The sequence below is a fragment of the Panthera onca genome, chromosome X (assembly GCF_046562875.1).
Source record: "Panthera onca isolate mPanOnc1 chromosome X, mPanOnc1 haplotype 2, whole genome shotgun sequence".
NCBI lineage: Eukaryota > Metazoa > Chordata > Mammalia > Carnivora > Felidae > Panthera > Panthera onca.
This window is the reverse complement of record NC_138357.1, coordinates 43314726-43337852: the sequence shown is the minus strand read 5'-3', so window position 1 is coordinate 43337852 and position 23127 is coordinate 43314726. Positions and strand designations below refer to the sequence as shown.

The 23127-nt window shown below is 35.5% G+C and overlaps 1 protein-coding gene across 1 annotated transcript in view; it reads left to right on the top strand.

Annotated features, from left to right (window-relative positions):
• Window positions 1-21634, top strand: part of IL1RAPL2 (interleukin 1 receptor accessory protein like 2) — a 1135143-nt gene extending 1113509 nt beyond the window's left edge. Inside the window, exons 10-11 of the mRNA XM_081792354.1 lie at window positions 5197-5367; window positions 18668-21634. Coding sequence (XP_081648480.1) covers window positions 5197-5367; window positions 18668-19365 — 869 coding nt within the window. The 3' untranslated portion in view covers window positions 19366-21634. The remainder of the gene's footprint in view (window positions 1-5196; window positions 5368-18667) is intronic.
• The last annotated feature ends 1493 nt before the right edge of the window (window positions 21635-23127 follow it).

Sequence of the window (23127 nt, the reverse complement as noted above, 5' to 3'; positions counted from 1 at the left end):
AGTTACCCCTCAAATAGGTTAGAAAAAAAATATGTATTTATCAAGAAAGAGAGCAAAGGGGAGAAAATATTAACAAATGGTGAATCTGGGTAAAGAATATATTGATGTTCTTTGAAACTATTTTATTTTTGTAATTTTTCTATATATTTGACATTATTTACAAATTAACAGTTTAACAAGGAGACATTAGTTGATCAGGAGCTAAAACAATTGCTGTCAAAACCCTTCCACTTACTAAGAAATAAATTAAGAATAAATTCCATTATTTTCCTCCATAAAATTCAAATGCAGGTACAGATCATTTTTAGCCATTCCTGGCATTGAAAAAACAAATCATTTAGGAAACAGATTAAAAGCTATGGATGTTATCTTTTTAAAACTCACAGTGCATCTGGACCTACATATTTTTGATGATTATAGAACCATTCTCACAGAGGACCTCAATGGATAGAAGTTCAGAATGTAGCTTATAATTTTATGTTTGCTATCTATGTCCTTTGGAAATCTTATGAATTAAATAGCAATAAAGCATTGTATTGAGCTTTGAAAATGATTTAATTTTTCAAGAGAATAAATTACCATATTTCAAGTCAATACCAATAAGAAATGATGACATGTCACTCCTTATGCATAAAGCCCTCACCCATGAAATACTGTAAGTCTTGGAAATATGTGTGTGGAATCCTTAGGTAAGCCAAGATTAAAAAGAAGTCCATTTGTAAGTCATTAAAAAGGAAGGTTAAATTTTAGTTTTCATTATGTTGAAATAATGAAGGTTAGAAGTTTTATTTTGCTAAGATCATGCTCTTACCTCAGAGGAGAAGGGCTCATAATTTTGTTTATCTTTATAGTGATAAAAGAAGGGCAGAGTGGTAACTGTAAAAAGGAATTTTTTTGAGGAATCTTTGATTTTGGTCCTATGGTTTCTATTATGTAAATAATATGAGTGGCTTTTAATTGACTATGTTTTCATAGTAAATTAGAGAAGTGCTGTTTGATGCGTACATATGCATGCTTTTTATCAAAGGAGTGTGTTTACCTATCATAGCAGCCCATTTAGAAGTATTACAGACCCTTATTCAGACATAGTTTCAAAGTGAGAGATTAGGGCCTGTTGCAACCATAATTATATGCTCCAACAATATAAATGAAAATGTGGTCAATTATACTAAGTTTCTATATACAACAATTAGTATAGAAAAATATTACTTCTTACCTGACCACATAAAATAACTAGATGAATTGTGCTACTAAGGAAAAAGTCACTGGTTCCCAGGTGCCAACAAGGAGCTATAGTATCCAACTGGGAATGTAAAAGATGCATTGTCTATATGAAAGAACATGAAAGGGAGGCTCCTGTGATTAATTTGTTTTGAGTCATGATTATAAGCAATTTGTCAATACTCTGTAAGTGATGATACAATTTATTAAGTTAATCTGCAGTAATTAATTATTTTCATCACCCATACTCAATAATCCAGATTAACTGATCAGCCGTAGTACGTATTTGTAAGATTAAATTGATACTAGCATCATAGGACATTTTCAGGGATAAAATATTCCATTTTGTGTCTATATCTCCAATGTGGCCCATGTGGTCAAAGATAACAAATAATCTAGAGCATTTCTGTTAGAGAATTGTATATTCATTCCAAATCAATTGTTTTTGGGGGAAAAATGGAATGTGGGGAGAAGGGATTTCAAGAGTTTTCATTAGGAAGGGCAACACAAATATTTTATAGTCCTACATGGAAACTTAGACCTGAAATACACAACCTGTACTAGCTGAATGGAATACTAAAAAGTCAACAGGTATGTGGTAAGGATGAATAAATGAATATTAAAGCTCTTTTAGAAATACTCGGTTTCATGATGCCAAATATCAGCTAGATAACCTCTGAATTTTTCATTTCTTTATTTAATATTCTGACATCTTATGGACACAACTTAGTTTTACCCATATACTTTTTTTCATGTTTTCTCTTTGATTCATATCTATAGTAGCATTTTCTGAAAGTTCTTTAAAACTGCCTTATTTTTATAAAATAAAATCAATCCAACAAACTTTTACTTCTTAGCCATTTTTTATAAAATTCATTTCATTTTAATCCACCAAACAATGACTGCTTCACTTATTTGACCTTTGAGTTGTTCAGTCATTAAATAATTTAGTAAGTATCTACTACGTGGCAGGCATTATTTATGATATATTTACTTATATTCTTCATCTGGATCAATACACATAGTATAGTAGGCACTAGGGATATAATAATCAACAAAGTTACACAGTCTTTGCACTTTAGAAGCTAAAGATTTAGCACTGTGTTTAGCATAGCCCCAGAAGAACTGGATTGTAAACAGGAATGGCCTCCTGGTGGTGAACAGGATTAAAATTTAAAAACAGGGAAGGACAGGTATGACAACAGGAAAATTCTTCGACAGTTTGGTTCCCTTTCTCATAACTTCTCTCTTCATTAGAAACAACATACCTATGGTGATCACTGTGCAAGCCCTCTTTCTTATAATGCTCTGCCATCTGCATTGTTCTCTATTTCCTGGTTCCTTAGATGAGCTTAGTCAACATGATTTAACATAAGGAAGGTTCATTAGCCTTGCCTAGCAAAGTGGTGTTGTGGAATTGCCATTCAGTTTTAAAACAATTTTCAGGCCTTCCTGTTAACCTTATTTGCATCATGTTGTTGATTTTGCTCTTCCATCTTGCTCTCTCTGTGATCAACAGCTGTGGCTATTCATGAGGTTTTCTTGGCTGTCTACATAATACTGAAGTGCATTTTTTGTAAACTGTGGCATCTGCATCACTGCTTGCTCACTAGCTGGCATTCTAGAGCTTCTGGGACATCTGACATGGTGGCTTTGACAGCACTCTTCCTGTTCTGTCCAGCCACCATAAGCTCTTTATCTTTAGCTCATCTTAAAGGGACATGACTAGAATCAGAAACAACAACTTTCCAAAGAATGATATGCTTCTAGAATGTTAGGTAAAATTTATTATCCAGACATTGTAGGTGTTAAGACACATCAAAGACATCCATGTTTTTTGTCATAACTTGATTTGGGATATGCAAATATAGTAATATTTTTCTAGAAGAAAGTCTGTAGCATCACCAATATTAGGGTATAGGTGAAGCGAGTAAGGATGAGAAATATGTGAGTTTAGGCATGGCTGGAGGGCAAATAGTCTTAATCAGGATAAGCAATGAAGGCATGAGTCTAATGGCCTGGTCAGATGGATCAAAGACTCAGGTAGTCATTGCAGATGTCTAGCTCATAGTATATGCTCAACAAATCATTGTTGAATGAATCGATAAGTAGTTGAATTTAGGGAGGTTTGTGAAGTAGAAAAGTTATCGAAGTCAGAGGAAACCAGGATGTAGTCTGACATTATGGAGTTTGAGGAAGCAGCACCATCCATTAAGAACAATGAAATACATTCTGTTCATAGGAATGGATCTGTTTGTCCTTTGGCCTATTTTATTCTTCCAGCTGTGTATCATCAGCAGCTCTAAGTCCCAGGTGAGTAATTATAGCTGGAGAAAGTCAAGGGCTTGCAGGTGCATCCTGAGCTTGATTGGAACAGGGGCAGAGGTGCTGAGATTACCAGGAGGTTCTTACATTAGCATTGCTTATGAACATTCTCACTTCCAAGTGGTGTTTTATGCATAAGAGTGGAATGTGTCCCATTTGTAAGCCAAATGATCTCAACTATCCAGTGCAGTCCTTCATGTGCATCTGCTTCTCGGCAATCAAGTAACCCAACCAAGGTTTATGGAGGCCTTTTCCAGCCAGAGGACATGCTAAAGAAAAGTCTTTTGGCTTCAGGCACCATCATAACATAAATAACCAGAGTTCCTTTCATGTGGGGGTGGTGAAGATTGGAACCTTACTAGAATTAGAACAATATAATCCTGCCTCAAATATCTCTAGATAGGGGGTTCCACCTACTTCTACCCTAGGGTATTTATATCTCTTTATATGCCTATCATTTAGTAGGTAGAACTAAATCATTAATGGTATAGATGAGTGGCTGCTTCATTCTGTAAATTACCTTTTAGTCAGTTTTACCTATATTCTAATCAGGTCTGCTTTAATGGAAAATATCGATGTGTTTAGAAACAAATCCTAAAATGTTTTCCCATCATTTAAAATTATTATTTGCAAGTAACTAGGTTTAATAAATACTAACAGTTTCATTTAAGTCTATGCTCACTACATTAACTTTTAAAAATAATTTTCTATAAATGAGGGAATTTTGAAAGCCACTGTAACTTTTCCAATGTGGCCTTTCTAAAATCAATGGGGACTAATAGCTTGAGTAGCTATATTCATTAATAATTTTTAGGAAAAATATTTAAACATTTTACATATTCTCTTTGAAGAGGCTGGCTCTGAGCCAATACAGGAAAGGAGGAAAAAATACTTTCTCTAAGCAAAATTAACTCCCTGACTAAATGTGTGAAGGGAAAACCTAATTTGGCAATACTGGAAGGATGTATATTTCGAAACAAAGGCTTCTTTTGGAAGCTTGTGTCAAATTATTTGGCCATGGATTGAACAAGAGTAACAGACAATACACTTGTATAAAACCCAGCTGCTGTCTCTAATATTTGGTGATAAACTGCTTTTTGTATATGAAGATGACAATACTAACCAACTGGAAGTATGGCATGTGTTGTGAGTAGTGTCTCCAGGAGTGAGGCTGGATTATTTTGATCTTCCACACTCTAGGGCCCAGCCCCTCTTGGATATCTTGCACATATTTGTGCAAATGAGGTATAGTCTGTGACCAAGTAACAGAGCCAAGCCAGCTGGCACAGACAAAGTTCAAATCCATGACTTTGGTCTATTTAGTCCTGCATTCAGACACACTGAGCTAATCACTCACACATCACTGAATATCACAATATGTATAGTCACCAAAAGTCACAAATAATTCTCTCTTATTCTTCCTGACTATAGGTTTCCCATTACATATCAGTTTCAGTTCATATCACATGACTATGTTATGTTGAAATGTGCTAGATTTCTTACAATATGGCATGTGGCTTATTTTTTCTAATTATTAATGACAGTCACTAATTATAGGGCTTATTCTAGACTGTTAGTGGTTATAGAATTTTCGTACTTAAAGAGAACCTGCTAATACATAAAACCCACTTGTTGTTCTTCATATTTAAGACAACAAGGAATATGATGCCTATCTGTCTTACACAAAAGTGGACCAAGATACTTTAGACTGTGACAATCCTGAAGAAGAACAGTTTGCTCTTGAAATACTGCCAGATGTCCTGGAAAAACACTATGGATATAAACTCTTCATCCCAGAAAGGGACCTGATTCCAAGTGGAAGTAAGTACTTTCAAGTACTTGAAACTTTCAAGTTTTGTATTTAAAAAGCTTTGTGTCTTTTATGAAGTTATATGGAAGCTTCAAATGTCAGAGCCAAATATTTAGATAGTTGTTCTCACAGGAGATTTTATTAAATTCAAAAGTGTTCTGATATTCTACCACCCAAAATTTTTAAAAGGCACTCTCACTTACATTTTAGGCATGGTTTTTAAATTGTGCTTTAATGGTATTTTTTTTTATTATATTGCCTTAGTGTTGTGAGAAAATGATGATCCTTAAAAAAATCTCCAAAATTTAAAGTCTTTTCAAAGCATTACAGTTCCAAAGCTGATCTCCTGTCATTGTGCTTCTACTTATACCTACATTCATTGCTACTAATAACTGAATTTATGTGTTGTTACTCATTTCCAGATTTATAGAAAAAAAATCCACATAAAAAAGATATGTGAGTCCATTGGGTATAGCACTTTCACCATGTATTCAAATTATTTTAAAGAAGATCTGGACTATGTGGGCTTGAATGCTACTTTTATATCATGTTACATATTGAAAGCTATATTTGAGCTTTTAGAATAAATTCAGGTTCAAGTAAAAATATATATTTAGTTCCTGTTAATGTTCAGAGTATTGTACAGGCTAAACTGTAAGGGGAATACAGAAAAGCCAAAAATATGTTCCTTGCCCTCGAAGAGCTTAAAATGCCATTGAGGGAAAATAAAAGTGCTAGAATTCATTTTCGTATGAGTTTATATTAATATCCTTGAGAGGGGGAGATTAAAATGTGACTACAAATCAAAATATGATAACTTTTACACATGTAATAACAAAATTAAAAAGCTTGCATTTTCCTTCACAGTATGTAAAATATCTTGACATAATTTCATTTCACCTTTACAATAACACTATGTGGAGAGAGAGCAGGTACTATTATCCTCATCTCGCAGATGAGAAAATAAGTTAAAGAAATCCAAGATCAGATAGCTGGCAAATGATAGAGCTGGGATTCAAAACTAAATCTGTTTGACTTTGGTTCTCACTCTGCTAGATCATGCTATTCCTCAATAACATTTATTCAGATTATCAGCAGTCCACCAAGGACACTAAACTGACAGGAGACAATTGAGTTTTGGTTGTTTATCTCTTTTCTCAGAATGCATATATGTCTGTTTCTGTGTGTACATGAATATGCACACTTACATGTGCATAGAAAGGAAGAAAGACAACATTTATTGTTCCATTACTTCCCTGAACCACAAATGTAATAATTCTCCAAACTCTTTCCCATGATCTTCCACTCTTTTCTTTCTGTAATTCTCTTCATCTTCATGACTTGAGATACCACTTCCGTATTGACTGAACCCCAAGGAACCTGCTGATACCTCTGAGTCATTTTTATTCTTCTGTATCTCTCTCCCAAATCCAGTGTCCACTGATCTTTTCCATTCTCAGCTCTGCTATTCTAGTATAGGCCCTAATCACCTCATTACTACAAAGTTGTTTACTCTCTGCCTTCCCTATTTTTCCTCTCATCCATTTCCACTAATAGGTATAAATCCTTGATCATGTCACTCCCACATTCAACGTTAAATTGTTCACCATTTCCTATAGGATAAAATCCATAACCCTTAGCTAAACACTTCCATAGTCTGGTGCTAGCCCAGATTGGTCTCCTAAACTTGTCTCTTACCATTACCCCTACTTTTACGTTTCACTATACCCAAACTGTGCTTTTGATATACATTGTGTGTCCGTTTAATGCTTTTGTTCATGTTAGTCTTTTATACCTTTACAAATTCTATTTACTCTTCTCCATATCACTGCCTCTGTGAAATGTCCATAATAATGTCTCCAGCCTTAGGGTTCACCATGCATAGTCCCTTGTTGACCTATACATTTTTTACTCCTGTGATACTTTACGTTCTTTTATTATTTTATATATTTGTCCATCTATTTATATTTTATCTAGTCAGCAAGATTGTAAGTTCCATGAAGGCAGGGAGTGTATTTCATTTATCCTCATATTCCTGTCATCATCTATCAGAAAATTTGAGCTCATTGGATGCTTCATAGATGCTTTTTGATTTTGTTTGGACAGTGTTTAAGACAGGAGGAAACAATGAGACTAAAATAAGCAAGGGTTTAAATTTTTATATGACAGTATCTAAAAGGCGTTTTTCTTTAACAAGGCAAGTGTGAAATCTAAACAGGAGCTTTCTACCGAAAGAAAAACAATATGAGTAATTCATAGGAATAGTCCCAGTCCTTAAATAAGCTACTGAGAATATTGCTCTTATTTTTTGATATTAGAAAGAATACCTATAAGGAGTTGAACATGGATGAAAAATTAAAAAAATTTCTTTACTATTTTTTGCTTAATTTATTAAATTATTATTTATTTTTTATATTTTGTCAAAAATGTATTGTTAAATGTAGAAATTCTGCAAAATCAATTTTAGAGTAATAATATCCTAATTGTATTAAAGTAATATCATTACCAAAGTGAAATTTATATTCTATGTTAGGTCATCTTCAATAGGATTTAGTGTGGTGCTGGCCTGTTTTCTTGCATTCCAAAATTGTTAGCACCACAATAAGAAGTCTTTATCAACTCCACCAAGTGACTGAAAAATGTTAGTCTTCATGTCTGAATATTTCAACATTGATTATCTTTCATCTGAACTGGAAAACATTGCTTCACCATTGTGCACATTAGAAAGGGAAATGGGGGGCACCTGGGTGGCTCAATCAGTTGAATGTCTGACTTTGGCTCAGGTCATGGTCTCGTGGTCCATGAGTTCAAGCCCCGCATCAGGCTCTGTGCTGACAACTCAGAGCCTGGAGCCTGTTTCAGGTTCTGTGTCTCCTTCTCTCTCTGACCCTCCCCCATTCATGCTCTGTCTCTCTCTGTCTCAAAAATAAATAAACGTTAAAAAAAATTTAAAAAAAAAAGAGGGAAATGGGACAACATGGAACACAGGAAAACCACTTTACCTAAGATTCAGTAGATGATACTTGGCTTATTATGTAAAGAAGAAGCTATTGTGTATAGGTGAGAGTCAGACCCAAACACCATGAGGGTGAAAGAGATGCATCCCCAAATTATGTCTTCTTAATGCTCCCATATAGTCTGTTTTGGTGATGTCTCAGGTCAAATGAATCAGCATGCTGTGTCAATTTAGCCAAACAGGTGGTAGAATATTTTACACCTCACTGACTTAGCTATTTGTTTGGATAAATTGATTAAAATTAATTAGTTGTTTTGGTGTATCAAAGACAGGCCTGATCATTCTCCTTGACCATAGAGTGTGAGGTGTATATAAGCTGTATTTCCTAGCTCAAAACTACGAGATTTGAGTTGGGAACTATAGCACACTGAATAAAAGATAGTAAGAAGTTGTCACCTAGTATACCCTGACATTTAAAGAACTTAACAGAAAAACACCCAAAAAGTCACTAGGATGGCAGACATTTTATAGTCCATAGAAGATAATTTTAATTTTTTTTGAGATTATACAACCATCAGACTGAGCAGGGAGTTGGATCCTGGGTACTCAGTGGTACACAGGAAGACTCCTTTTACAAGTAAGCCATTTTGGACAACTATGCAGTTTTTAGATGCAACCACTGGAGGGTGTTTGATTTTAATCCTTCCTTCCTGAATGAGGAAATTCATGTTCTCTGAATTCTGATTCGCGAGTGTAACCTGCAGAAGTTCTTAAAAAGGCCCTTTGACAATTTTTCTTTTTCCATCAACATTTCAGAGCTGGCTGAGCAGTCACCATGTCACGATTAACGAGTTTTTCCTTGGCATTTTTAGCACGCCTTCAGGAAGTCGATGAAGTATATGAATAATATACTTGATTTACACATGAATGACAGAGTAGAACATTTTGGACTTGGTGTATGTGTGTTATTAAAGAAGCTTCTGTGGTCTGTATTTGCAGCCATTGGTACAGATTTAACAGGTTATGCTATATAAATATAGACACATTCCTGGGGGGCGGGGAACTAGTTACAATATTATAAGCTATGTTTGTCCCTCACATCTCATTTAAAACATGTTGACCCAAGACTACACCTTCCTCCAAAAACTAGCAATGAGGCCTTTGAGGATTATAAAAGCAGACTTCATAATATCATCCTTGATCTACAACAATAATTTTCTATGAATGAAATTAATGAGGTCAACATTAACCCATTAATATTTAATGTCTTCACTTTTGATGTCTCTTCAATTTCTTTTGTACCACTCTTATGGTATTCCAACTCAATCTCATTAACATACAAAACTTTTCAATGCATACAACTTCAAAAGTACATGAATGAGACTCCCCCGCCACCTTCCTTCTGTCTCTGTCTCTGTCTCTCTCTCTCTGTCTCTTCCTCATATGACCAAGAGTTCTCAAAAAGTTTCAATAGAAACATGTCACTTTCCAAGATGAGGTGGTGTCTGTACTGTTACGACATGCCCTTCTAGGGAAGTATGCTTTGGCCATCATGAACCAGCAGAGATGGGGAGATTTGACACAAATATTTTTCCTGAAGGCTAAAAGTGAAAGGCTTCAGATCTGGACATTATTTTCCTGGCGGTGACCTACCTTTCTATTCTTGAGCCTGTGGCCAGAATCTTCCTTATGTTTTCTCAGGTTTAGTGCCTGAATGTGGCAAAAAATCCTACTTTCCAGTAAAAATTTGGTTTGTCTCTTCCCAGGCTAGAAACATCAGTCCTGAGAATAGCAAAAGCAACTTTGTTGCCAACAGGCGTCTGAATGTCAGAACTGACAGGCAACCAAAAGAAAACCAGATAGAAAATACCGTACTCACACTGACTAGAAACACAAATTTGAGAAGTAGAGATTTTTCTCACCCCTGCAGCTGCTGAGTTTTGTGGTGGAAAGTACTGTACACAGAGCACATTGTGTTCATGGGGCCTAGTGGATCCTTGAGGAATGAACAGATGTGCTCTGAAGCTGACATGTGACCAATAGAACCCAGCTGTGCAATTGAGATCCTGAGATTGAGGACATTTTTGGGTGAGTACCATGTAGGTTCTCTAGCCTATCATATCTCAGTGTTTCTGCAGGGATTAAAAAACATAAAACTATAAAATGTTATTGAGTTAGGTGGAGGGCTACTGATCAGTTGGAGAAAATAGCATTCTAAAACTAAAAGTAGAAACAATCCAATCCTGTAGCTTTTGTTTGCTTTAAAGAGAAAGCAATCAAGGTACTTAAAAAATGCATATGCAATATTTATTAACAATTCTAAATTGAGCCAGTTTGACTGAGGCTTTCAAAAAATCTATAAATATCGCAGTGGACTTTGAAGAGAAAAAAATCCTTCAAAGGCATTTACTTCAATTTTTCCTTCTATTCATAGAAAGATTATGGGGATCTCTATGTGAGTTATTCATTGCAATGTATTATTGCACTGGTCATACATATGTTTGACCAGCTATGTCTGTTGAAGTTATATTTATGAATTTGGCCTCAGGTATCAGTGTTACTGAAGAAGTAATTGAGTGAGTGAAACTCAACAATCTTATGACTCCTTCAGTAATTTAAGGGGAAAATGATAATGTATGATTACATTCTTGCATTTCCTCACTATTCTAATCTTCAGTTTTTCAATGCTTAGTGCTAGCCATGTGATTGTGCTGACAATGAAATGACAAATGAGTGGAGAATACATCTGGTGTCAGATGATGCCTAGTCACTTCTAAGTGAGGCATGCAAAAAAAAAACATTTTTGTACATGGGTCTGTAAGTACTCATTGCCAGTAGTTCCTCTAATAGCTAGACATATTGGACACCATTCAAGTAAATTGTCCTTGGGGAGTAATAAAATCCTTTTCTAGGCAATCTGATGTCTGTGACCTAAAAAGTGTGAGGCAGGGGTGACATGCACAACCATGGAGATTTAACACATTGTGTGCAGTTTAATCACATGGAATAAAATTAGATATGTCCACTATCCCCTTCATGTTAGAGTCAAGAGAAAGGGAACTGTACCCCAATATGCCCAAAATGTACTGAGGTCAATGGACTGAGGTTTCTCATGAAAGTTTGAGGTTAAGGAAGAATTGTGTAGAATTTCAATCAAGAAATTTACTGCTTGAGGGGCACAAAGAACAGGCACCTTAAAAAAGAGTAGAAGACCATAATAAAATTGTCTTTAAGTACAAAGGAGCCACAGAAAAGACAATATAAGGATCAACTAGTCTTGTTCCATATTTACTAAGATTGAACTTATTGAAATTAGTTGTATCCACAAGTTTCCAGGGTATGAGGTTAAGGGAGAAAAGAGAAGGGGAAGGATATTTTGCAGACTTTTTGCTAACTCTCCACATTATCTTTCCTTCAATATTCTCTGAATGTGTTCCCTTACCTACCTTTACTCTTGGTAAAGAGGTGAAGAGAGATGAGAAAGAATTTAAAGATGTGGACAATATTCCAGAGTAGATTCTGCCTACTGTCATGCTTTCCCACCCACGCACACATAAAATATAATAGCAAAAGTAAAGGATTCACTACCAGAAATATAGACTTCAAAGTCAAAACTGTGAATATAGTTTGCTATACTTACAAGGTCTCAGCAAATCCATGTTAACCATTGATAGACTTATCAACCAGCATTAATTAGGAACTTTAACATTAGTCAGTAGAGAACAAAACTCTTACCAAAACATTTAGCCCAATGAGCTATCTATGAATTATCAAGCCAAGGACTTGGAAGGTGGGGACAGAGAAAGTTTTTGTAGGGTAAGTAATATCACACATTGTTTAGAAAGCCCCTCCTTTTTGGGCACCTGGGTGGCTCAGTCGGTTAAGCGTCCAACTTCAGCCCAAGTCATGATCTCACAGTTGTGGGTTCAAGCCCGACGTCAGGCTTGAGCTGACAGCTCAGAAACTGGAGCCTGCTTCAGGTTCTGTGTCTTTCTCTATCTCTGCCCCTCTCCCACTTGTGATCTGTCTCTCAAAAATAAATAAACATTAAAAAAAATAAAAAAAAGAAAGCCTCTCCTTTCTACACACACACACACACACACACACACACACACACACAGTTACATAAAATTTTCATAGCCCCAATCTTTGTGGCAGACAACACAGAATCTTACATCTGCCAGAGGCAGAATTAAGACCCAAATCTTTGGTAATATCAGCCAAGATAAAGAGTCATGTTATCAACCTGTATAACTCTTTCAATAAGTTAGTATTAAACATCATTATTTATAAAGCAGATAGTATTTTCAGTGAGACTACATGGTAATGTACCTCACTGTAAGCAAGCTTCTAGTTATACCAGAGGGCTAATAATTTTCCTAAATATAGAGTGTTGAATAATACATTTTTGTCTTTGATACACAGGAAACCTATATTATTTTTCTGGCTTCTCCATACCAGTCATGGAAAGGACCCATCTCAATCAATTAGAACTCATTTTTCGGGTGCCTGGGTGGTTCAGTCGGTTAAGCATCTGATTCTTGATTTTGGCTAAGGTCATGATCTCAAGGTCTTGAGATGGAGCCCCACATTAGGCTGTGCTGGGTGTGGAGCCTGCTTGAGATTCTTTCTCTCTCCTCTCCCTCTAACCCTCTCTGCTTGCACACATGCTCTTTCTCTCTCACTCTGTCTCTCTGAAAAAAACCTCATTTCTAATTGCAATTTAGAAATTAAATCTTGGTTTTAAGTCTTTATATATTAACCCATAGGCTTTATAAATACCACTGTTGATAGCTGTGAGTTAGCTAGTGTTTGCCAAAGATTAATGAAGTAGTGTCTGTATTAATGCATCCTATCTTACCCAAATGATTTGTCTGTTTAACTGATAGGGGGTGTACATAGCTGTGGGTTTAAGTATATCAAACTATTATTTGAACCTGGAAAAATAGTAAATCATGTCTTTGTCTACAAACTATTTGTCTTTCAACTTTTTTAAAATGACCCTGACTTAAGTAGGAGTGTCAACACAAAGATCATTTACAAATAGCTAATTGATTAGTTTGATAAATCAGATGGTTAGTCGGTAATAGCAACACCTCATAGAAATTCCTAAATATACAGGTAATTTTCTCCCTTGCACAATTGAGAGCCTGAGATTTAGGGGAGTACTGAGTTCTTTTGGAAAAGTAAATACATCCCATTAGAAGCAATTTCTTGTGAGTGCCATTCTTCCTGCTTCTATTTTATTGTTTTATTTCTTTCCTCAGTTTACTTTTTTTGCTTTTTAAATAAGTGTCCTATTTTCAAGTCACTTTTGTAGATCTAATTCTACTTTTCTAAATGCACTGTAGTTTTGGTTTATACAACTGCCCCTGAAAGGAATTTTTTAATTGAATTTGCTTTCCTTTTAATAGTTTAGGAAGTCACTTTCCTTGTTTCCTGTTGGTTTGACCTTTCTTCACTTCTCTAATATGTACACATCCCAAAGAGGGCCTAGTGACAATGCATTTCCTTTCTAGAATGTTTCCAATCTCTGTCAACTCCCAAATAAACAAAAGAAAAAAGGTTCTTTGCAGTTGCACTTATGTGAAAAATGAATTTATACCAACTTAAGCACCCCTATCAAAACTACATTCAAGGGGATTTTTTTCTTTACCATGTAAAGATCACAAATAAATGAATCATAATCAGCTTTATTTCATGTCTGATAATTTGGTGTAGTTTCATAGCCTTGTCTAGAGAAGCAGAAGGCTATCAGCACCAGGCCTGTTTAGTCTTTTCTGTCATCATAAGTTACTTGAAACAAAACTCTGCAAAGAAATACCTTAATGACCTTTTATTTAAGGGATATTTTATATTTTTTATGTGGAAAAAGAGCCTTTTAAGGGATTCTTGGTACTCAGTTGCTAAATTTGCCTGAATAAATCAAGGCAAGATTTAATGAATATTCATGTGTGTTGTGGATTTAGGGATTTTTTTAAGTTTCCTTATTATCTCTTCGCGGTAACAAGCTTTTTAAATGGTTTCTGAAGGTTTCTAAAATGTCCCCTGCAAAACCACAACCATACCATGGCAAACACCACTGCCTGTCAGAGACTACACTAGCTATGGATCAGCAATGTCTTAACATGATACCTGTTTCTGCTTAGTTTATTTTGAACTTTTCCAAACCTAAACACCCTGATTAGTCTCTAATTCAGGGACAGAAAACTTTCTCTGTGAAGGTCCAGATAGTAAATATTTTTGGCTTTGTGGGTCATATATGGTCTCTGTTACATCATATTCTTTTTTATATAACCTTTAAAAAAATATTCCTTGCTCACAGACCATACAAAAACAGGACATGTTCCTAATGGATCAGGCTCCAGTTCATAGTCATTGGATGCAGAAATGCAACCTGGGAGTAAGAGGGAAATTATTTGGGGCACTTGCTGCTTAAAAGCCAGCAACAACTCCCTGACTAAGGATTAGCAAGTAAAAAATGTTAACTCTACCTGTTTGGTCTCTTGTTAATTTACTTATATTTTCCATGATGGCTAGGTCCTGGTTTTTTTCTCAAAGATAAAGAGAAAGAAAGAAAAGACTTAAGAAGGGAGGAAGGGGCAAAGGGAGATAGATGAGAAAGGAAGGGAAAGCAAGAGAGGGAAAGGCAGAAAGAAAGAGTGAACAAGAAAGCAAAGAGGGAGATAAAGGACAAGAAGGAGAAAGGACAGAAAAAGAGAAAGAGAGAGGTATAGAGGAGCAAGGGGTGGGGGTGGAAAAAAAACAGAGAGAAAAACAGGGAGAGAGCCAGAATATGGAAGTTACTGCACAGTCTCTCCTTCTTTTCCTTAGAGACAGGCAGCATTAAGAGGCACCTCCCCAGCTGCTTTCAAACATTGAGGTTGCTGCCCAGCCACTGATCACCATCCCAAGAAGCGAAACATGGGCTCCACATCTGAAAACTTCCACTTGGTTTTTCACCAAGTGAAATGGAACACGAAATTCAGGGCCCAAGCAAATGGCTCATGTTTTCTTTGGGACACTTGGGCTGTGTCTGCCCAGGGAAATTTTTGATGTTCTGACTGACTCCAGTGCATATGATTAATGTATATATAGGGCAAACCAGGATAATTCAGACCTTTTTTCTTCCACAGCAGGTTTTCAGCCGGAATTATCTGGATGGTTGCCTCAACTCTCCACTAGGCTTTGCCAGGATAAGCATAGCCAGTGTAGTATGCAGGAGACAGGGACCACTCCCTCTATCCAAGTTTCCCTTCAACACCCACACACTGCACAGCTGAGCATAGTGGGATCTGTCCTGGCAGTCATTCCTTCTGGGGGAAAATGCAAATTCTGTCTAATGAATCTCTAAGAAGCCCCTAAAATGTTAAATGTTGCATTTGGCTTAGCTCTCAAATAGTGAAATATAATACACAGATGAAGAAGGAGAACCATACCAATTGAGGGAAAAAATGTACTCTGTTCCCTTCCCCATTCAAGAAAGGAGATAGAAAAAGCCAAAGCCCATGAATCCCAATAAAATCATTTAGTATATATGTGTATAGTTTCTCTTAATTCTGTAGACACCTGAGTTGTAATTTTTTAAGTAGAGATATGTATAGATAGATATACTTTTTGATTTTAATAGTATAGTTAAAAAGTAAATTAGATCTTTTCATGTGCAGCCACTCTGGAAAACAGTGTGGAGGTTCCTCAGAAAATTAAAAATAGACCTACCCTATGACCCAGCAATAGCACTACTGGGAATTTACCCAAGGGATATAGGAGTACTGATGCATACGGGCACTTGTACCCCAATGTTTGTAGCAGCACTCTCAACAATAGCCAAATTATGGAAAGAGCCTAAATGTCCATCAACTGATGAATGGATAAAGAAATTGTGGTTTATATACACAATGGAGTACTACATGGCAATGAGAAAGAACGAAATATGGCCCTTTGTAGCAACGTGGATGGAACTGGAGAGTGTGATGCTAAGTGAAATAAGCCATACAGAGAAAGACAGATACCATATGTTTTCAGTCTTAGGTGGATCCTGAGAAACTTAACAGAAACCCATGGGGGAGGGGAAGAAAAAAAAAAGAGATTAGAGTAGGAGAGAGCCAAAGCATAAGCGACTCTTAAAAACTGAGAACAAACTGAGGGTTGATGGGGGGTGGGAGGGAGGGGAGGGTGGGTGATGGGTATTGAGGAGGGCACCTTTTGGGATGAGCACTGGGTGTTGTATGGAAACCAGTTTGACAATACATTTCATATATTGAAAAAAAAAGTAAATTAGACTACATCCCAACACATAGAAAAAGGGTTACTCATGGAAGCATAGTTTATGTTGACAGATGTGCTCTTGTATAGACTGTTTTTTTAATTAAAGGAAAAGCTGAATAATGAGGGAATAATACTACTCAGAATAACCCTTTGGTAAATTATTTTGTAATGAATTCCAACGTAAAATTAACAATTAACTCATAATTTAAGTGGAAAAATTGTATTTTCATGGACTCCTACACTCATGCCATAATTTTGAGTTTGGGTTTGTTTTGTTTTGTTTTGCTTTGCTTTGTGTGGAGGAAAGGTGAAAAGAATAATGGGAAAGATGCATGATAGTTTATTTTACTGTATCTTACAGATCCAACTTCTAATGATGAAGGTTCCCACATAACTTCTTTCTTTTTGGGCGCAGGAAGAAAGGAAGAAAATGAAGAGTCAGAGCTGTTGATACATTGGGATAATATTTTTCCACTCTATTGAAACTTTCTACCTTTCCTTTCATTCTGTTTCACCAGTTCTCTAAGTGATAATTACAAAGTGATAACTTCCCCATTGCTGCTTGTGTGGTGTTTTTATTTTGCTTTGTTTTTTGCTTTTATTTATTTTATTTGCCTTTATTTTTTTACAGATTTCAATGCTGATTTTTCCCTGAATACATAATCTCTTAAAATTCTTAAGAGATTCCCACTACACCTAGAAGTTGCCTTATAAACAGTCATTGTACTACTGCATGAGAAAGTCATGAAATGTATTAAGTAAAAACCAAAACAATAGTAACAACAAATTGTTAAATGGGCAATTTCAATGTGTATGTCTTAAAAAGTTTTTTGTTTCTCTATAGGCTGTGTAGAAAGTTTACTCATTTTCACTTGCAAAAGTGTTCTTGCTACCTAGTGGTGGAAATAAAACACTGGAAAAGAGAGATATCTGTAAAATATGCATTTGTAAAATAAGTTTCTCTTTTCAAATGACTTGTACTGGGCTGTTTGGTGGCCCCACACTATGTACTGGACGTGACTCTTTGAATGCAGTCTGTAACCTTCGGCAGATTTGCAGTGACAAGTGTTGCTATGCTTCTGTAAGCACTGCTTCTGCTAGAGGGCACTGTACATTAGACAAAGCCTTGTGCTCTGCTTAGTAAAGACAGCTCTCTGTTGCTGCACCTGTGTCCAAGTCTCCGTTTGTTAACATGTGTGTGTTTCCATTTTTGGTGGATAAGACTTTGGGAAGCATGATTACAAAAGGATTATTCCACAGGATAAATCAATCTAGCATTAGTTGGGTGTTTTTCTACCATGAAAAGACTATATAACATATTCAGCTCACTCTCAGAATTGTTCCACAAAGTAGGGCAAAGACCTCTCAACTGATAGATTCCTCCTTTACTGTTCATTCAGTACAGTCCCCCATCTCTGACTTCACCCCTTACTCTTCCCCAGAACAAAGAGCAGCTGGTTCAAATTAAACTCATGGGCACACACACACACACACACACCACTTCCCTGTCTCTTAGTTTGAAGGGCAAAATTGGGAACCTAAGGTTGCAGATAACAAAAGTTATTCTGAGAAACAAGCTATGATTCTAGAAGATATTTTCAACTATTTCTATCACAATTATCTTTGAAGTAGCTCATACACATAAACCCCCCAATTGTTTAGTAGTTTAAAACTAGGGGAAAAACCAAAGCCAACCCACAAAAACGTGGCCCTTCATTCATTAAACAGCTCCATTTCTCTTTTTGTCAATCTGATGTTCACCTCAAGCACTAACCTGGAAGCCTGCCTTGAATTAAATGATTAAATAAATAAAAATAACTTAAATACAGCTGAGCTCTGAGGAAGTCAGCATTTGTATTCATCGACAGAACACTGTAAGTAATAATGAGGGGAAATAAAATAAGTAGTATAAGCAGAGTCTTTTTATTGTTATTTTTAAGGAAATGGACTTTCTGAATGTGCAATGCAAGAAAATGTGATATACCTTAGCGAAAGACTGGCTTTTTGCTATATTAGAGTGCAAACCTAATGCATTAAAGACTGGAAATGTCCTTATTTTACTCTTTCTCTCTTTCTGTGATTTGTAGCATACATTGAAGATCTCACAAGATGTGTTGAGCAAAGCAGAAGACTTATTATCGTGCTAACTCCAGACTATATTCTCAGACGAGGATGGAGTATTTTCGAATTGGAAAGCAGACTCCATAACATACTAGTCAGTGGAGAAATCAAAGTGATTTTGATTGAGTGTACAGAATTAAGAGGAAAGGTGAATTGCCAGGAAGTAGAATCACTAAAGCGCAGCATCAAACTTCTGTCCCTAATCAAGTGGAAGGGACCAAAAAGCAGCAAATTAAATTCTAAGTTTTGGAAGCAATTAGTATATGAAATGCCCATCAAGAAAAAAGAAATGCTTTCTCGGTGTCATGTTCTGGACTCTGCAGAACAAGGACTTTTTGGAGAACTCCAGCCTATACCCTCTATTGCTATGACCAGTACCTCGACCTCTCTGGTGTCATCTCAAGCTGCTCTCCCTGATTTCCACCATTCAGATTCAATGCAAATGAGACACTGTTGCAGAGGTTATAAACATGAGATGCCAACCACCACCTTGCCAGTACCTTCCTTAGGCAACCACCACACTTATTGCAACCTGCCTCTGATGCTTCTCAATGGACAGCTACCCCTTAATAATGCCCTGAAAGATACCCAGGAATTTCATAGGAACAATTCCCTGCTACCTTTATCATCCAAAGAGCTTAGCTTCACCAGTGATATTTGGTAGTGAAAACTCTGAAGTCCTCTAAACATCTATGTGAACATACATAGAACAGAACAGAACATACATAGAACAGAATTTCTGCTAAGCCAAGCATAAAGTACACCTAATAACACTGAGGTGCTGAAAAAGTGTTCAGAGTGAAAGGCACAGAATCCCTTTTGTACTTAAAATTTTCGTTTACATTTGCAGAATAGTGGGTGTAAAGAAAGACCTGCTTTTGTAGTATAGTACCTTGTTTCAATGTGTAGTTTTTATTTCTTCCTGAAAATAAAAATGTAAAAATCCTGTTGTTTTAGAGTAGGTTTTATGATACTATTTGGACTTTAAACTTAGTAGATGAGAAACCTCCCCCTATTTATGTATATTTCAGATTAACATGGCATTTCAAATAAGGAAAACTTAAGAACTTTAATTGAATTTGAAAATTCTGGACTAAGTATAAGGGGGAAAAGAGAACTTCTACAGAATAACTGAAAAATCAGGAATTATCAAGAAAGACATGTTGAAGCACCCCAGTTAGAAGATTGTATGTAGAGGAGGATCGGTTAAGAAAAAAATGTCACCGAAATTTTGGAAGTTCTTCAACATAATGGACAACTTCTGTAGACTAAATCAGCAGCTAATATGGCAGCTTATTGTTGTATAGGCAAGCACATCTTCTGTAGGCAAGATGTGGTAGGAAGGCAAACAATATGCATTCTTAAGCAAATGAGTAGACAGGCTGCTAGTTCTTTGAAGATGATTTTGAACAACTCTTATGGCTTTCTAGCCTATTTCAAAAGTTTTACAAACTTGAAAACACATTTTAATATGCAAATTTTATTGTTTCCTAACAATTCGCATTTGGATATTTTTCCAAATGATCTCTTGACCTGCTTTATATGAAGATGTGAGCATTTTCCTACTTTTTTACAGCATCATTGGAGTTTGAATTTAAACAAATATTGACTGCAAGTGTCAGCAGTAGAAAAGAAGTAAAACAACAATATTCACAGATGAAGTGCTAAATGATTCAAGTTTACTAGTGGTAGAGCAGCAATTGCAGTTATTCTCATCTGAAATGTAGTTGTGAAAGAGACTATGCTGTACATACACAATGTCTGCTTGGCCATGTGTGCAAGGTTCCTGCAGAAGTATCTCTATTCCTGGTGCTTCAAAGAGCATATTTTATAGACTAAACTTCTCCACCCTCCCATTATGACTGTGACTATACCACACCAAAAAATACCTATGAATGATCTAAAATATTATAAATTTGCTGTAAGGAATGTGCCCCTATCTAGTATCTAGTATTTATTGTGGATTACTACTTTGTGTTCTTTCCAATTAATCAATTTTGGTGTGTTTTCAACTAAGATGCCTTTGGGGATCAATTTTTAATCAAGGCTGATTCTGGAATTTTGAAAATGGTTCATAAATCATGTTTTTGGACAAATATAATAAGAACAGATGTACACAGTGTGTAAAAATTAAGAATTTCCCCAGCTTTTGTAAATGTGAAACTCAAATGTTTAAGAGAATATTAGATAATATGTTTTGATTTTTTTCTTTCAACTTCTTTACATTATTGATTTTCTGTGATCCGTGGGTTTTGTTTAAAGTACTTGTTTCTCCATTGCTTTTCTGTACCCAGCTTCTCAGAAAATGCATTATGCACCAACAATATGTAAAAGCTTAGCAGTGATACATGTTCATTTCATATTGGGACAATTAGTTGCTCCTTTGAAAAATCCTGTTCAACATATATACATGTTTCATAGATGTATTGTTTCCACTGAGAAAGGTGATTTTGCTTCTGTAAAAAAAAAAAATAGATATTTCAAAATGGAAATTTATCAATTCTGAACTGTTTTCCAAGTGTTATAGAGTTGTATTTACTCTCATTGTTCTTTAATGATATGTGTAATCACTAAGTTAATAACCTGCATGGAATGAGTAGCATATGTTTAAGTGACCAATTGTACTTTTTATTATTTTGTTTTTCACAGAAGCCTAGATTAATTCAAATAGAATGTTCAGTGGTATTTTTAAACTAATAGTTCTGTATTGAGCATGCCAGTTCTGAAAATATAACATGGGTCTCTCTGCTTCCCTTATTTACAATGATTAAACGTGGGTAGCAATTTGAGTTGGCTGGCCACAATGTGTCCTTTCACTACTAGTAAGTACTCAAAAACAGAGCATTCACACTTGTGCTGGGGAACTTGACAAGAAACCTTTTCTACCATTTTCAGGAACCAATGTGTACACTATATATAAAAATTTATTTCTAGATGGCAATTCAAAATTTGATTTTCATCTGATATTTTTAAAAGATATAACCCATAGGGTATAATAAACATTTAGTCTAGAACATAATATATTCCTCCAGGTGCTTACACAGTAGGAAAAATGTCTTCTCACTTATTCACTGAAGTGGATTTGAAAATTTAGAAAAATATTGGTGTAATTAGTTCCCATATGTTCATAACAAATTTATTTAGCTCATCTATCAGCAGTATATACACTTTTAAAAATTGAGGTAATTTTGAAGTAAAAAAAATTTTGAAAATGTCAGAAATTATGAGGCAAATAAGAAATGCATAAAAGCAATAGATATACAGGAAGTGAAAGCTACATTAAGAATAAACAATGCTCAGGAGATTGTCAACATCTACATGTTTTAATTTGGCAAAATACAAAATCTGGCAGGTTTGGTAATCTATTGGCTCCAATCTAACTCTGGAGATTCTGAAAGGTAGCTGGATTGTTCCTGAAAGGAGGTATAAAGGTATCTCTCCTCACCTCCCTCTAAGCCTTAATTAAATTAAATCCAAATCTGCCTTCAATCACTCTCAGTTAAAAAAAATGCATACAGACACTTGTGGGCTTTGGGTAAGGCTTGAGCCCAAGATAGTATCATGTGAAAAGTTGATATTTTGTGTTAGTATCTGTAGCTAACATTGTGGGTCTTACAAGTAGGAAACAAATTGCAATGGGTGGAGAAATGGTTCAGTTATGAAAGAGAAGTTTATAGAGTAGTTTCAAGAGGACATGGAAATGATTAATATCCTATGGATTATGTCTGTAACAAGTTGAAAAATGGCAGGTGTGTGAAAGAAGCAAATGCTGGCAAAAAAGAGGAGACTATCTGACCCACTTGGTGATTGAAGGGTTTATAAGAGTATAGAACCACTAGTTTCAAGCATTTTACTGCCCTTTGGCATTTTATTTTTAAATAAATTGGTTGGTTTTCAGCAAGTGTTTTCTAGAAAATTAAATGATGACCATGGGAAATAACCTGAAAATTGTACATATAAATCTTTAATGCTCCTTGTATTCATTTCCCAAGGTGAGATAGTGAACTGATAAAACCAGAATGAAGTTAACACAGAACATAGCTCCATAGTGACCAGTTAAGTTTGAACACTTGCAATAGTTGTTTCTCTTTTCTGGGAGAGAATTTCGTGTTGAAAATTATCTGGCTCAAATTTCTCTATTACTCACACATTTTTGTTCTAAGATATCTGATAGGAGGTCACACTGTTAAATATTACAGCTTTTTGATGAATGTATGGGGATGTCTAATAAACAATAATCATTAGCTTCAAACTTTTTCATATAAAACTTAACCTTTTAGAAATCAGCCATAAGCAATTTAAGAAGGTTATTTGTTGTTCTGTTTTCTTACCATGAAATCAGAACTTGTAAAATCACCTGCACCCATCTAAACTTATTTTCTCAAATGTTCACTGCTGTTTGATCAAGCACATTTTCTACAGATAA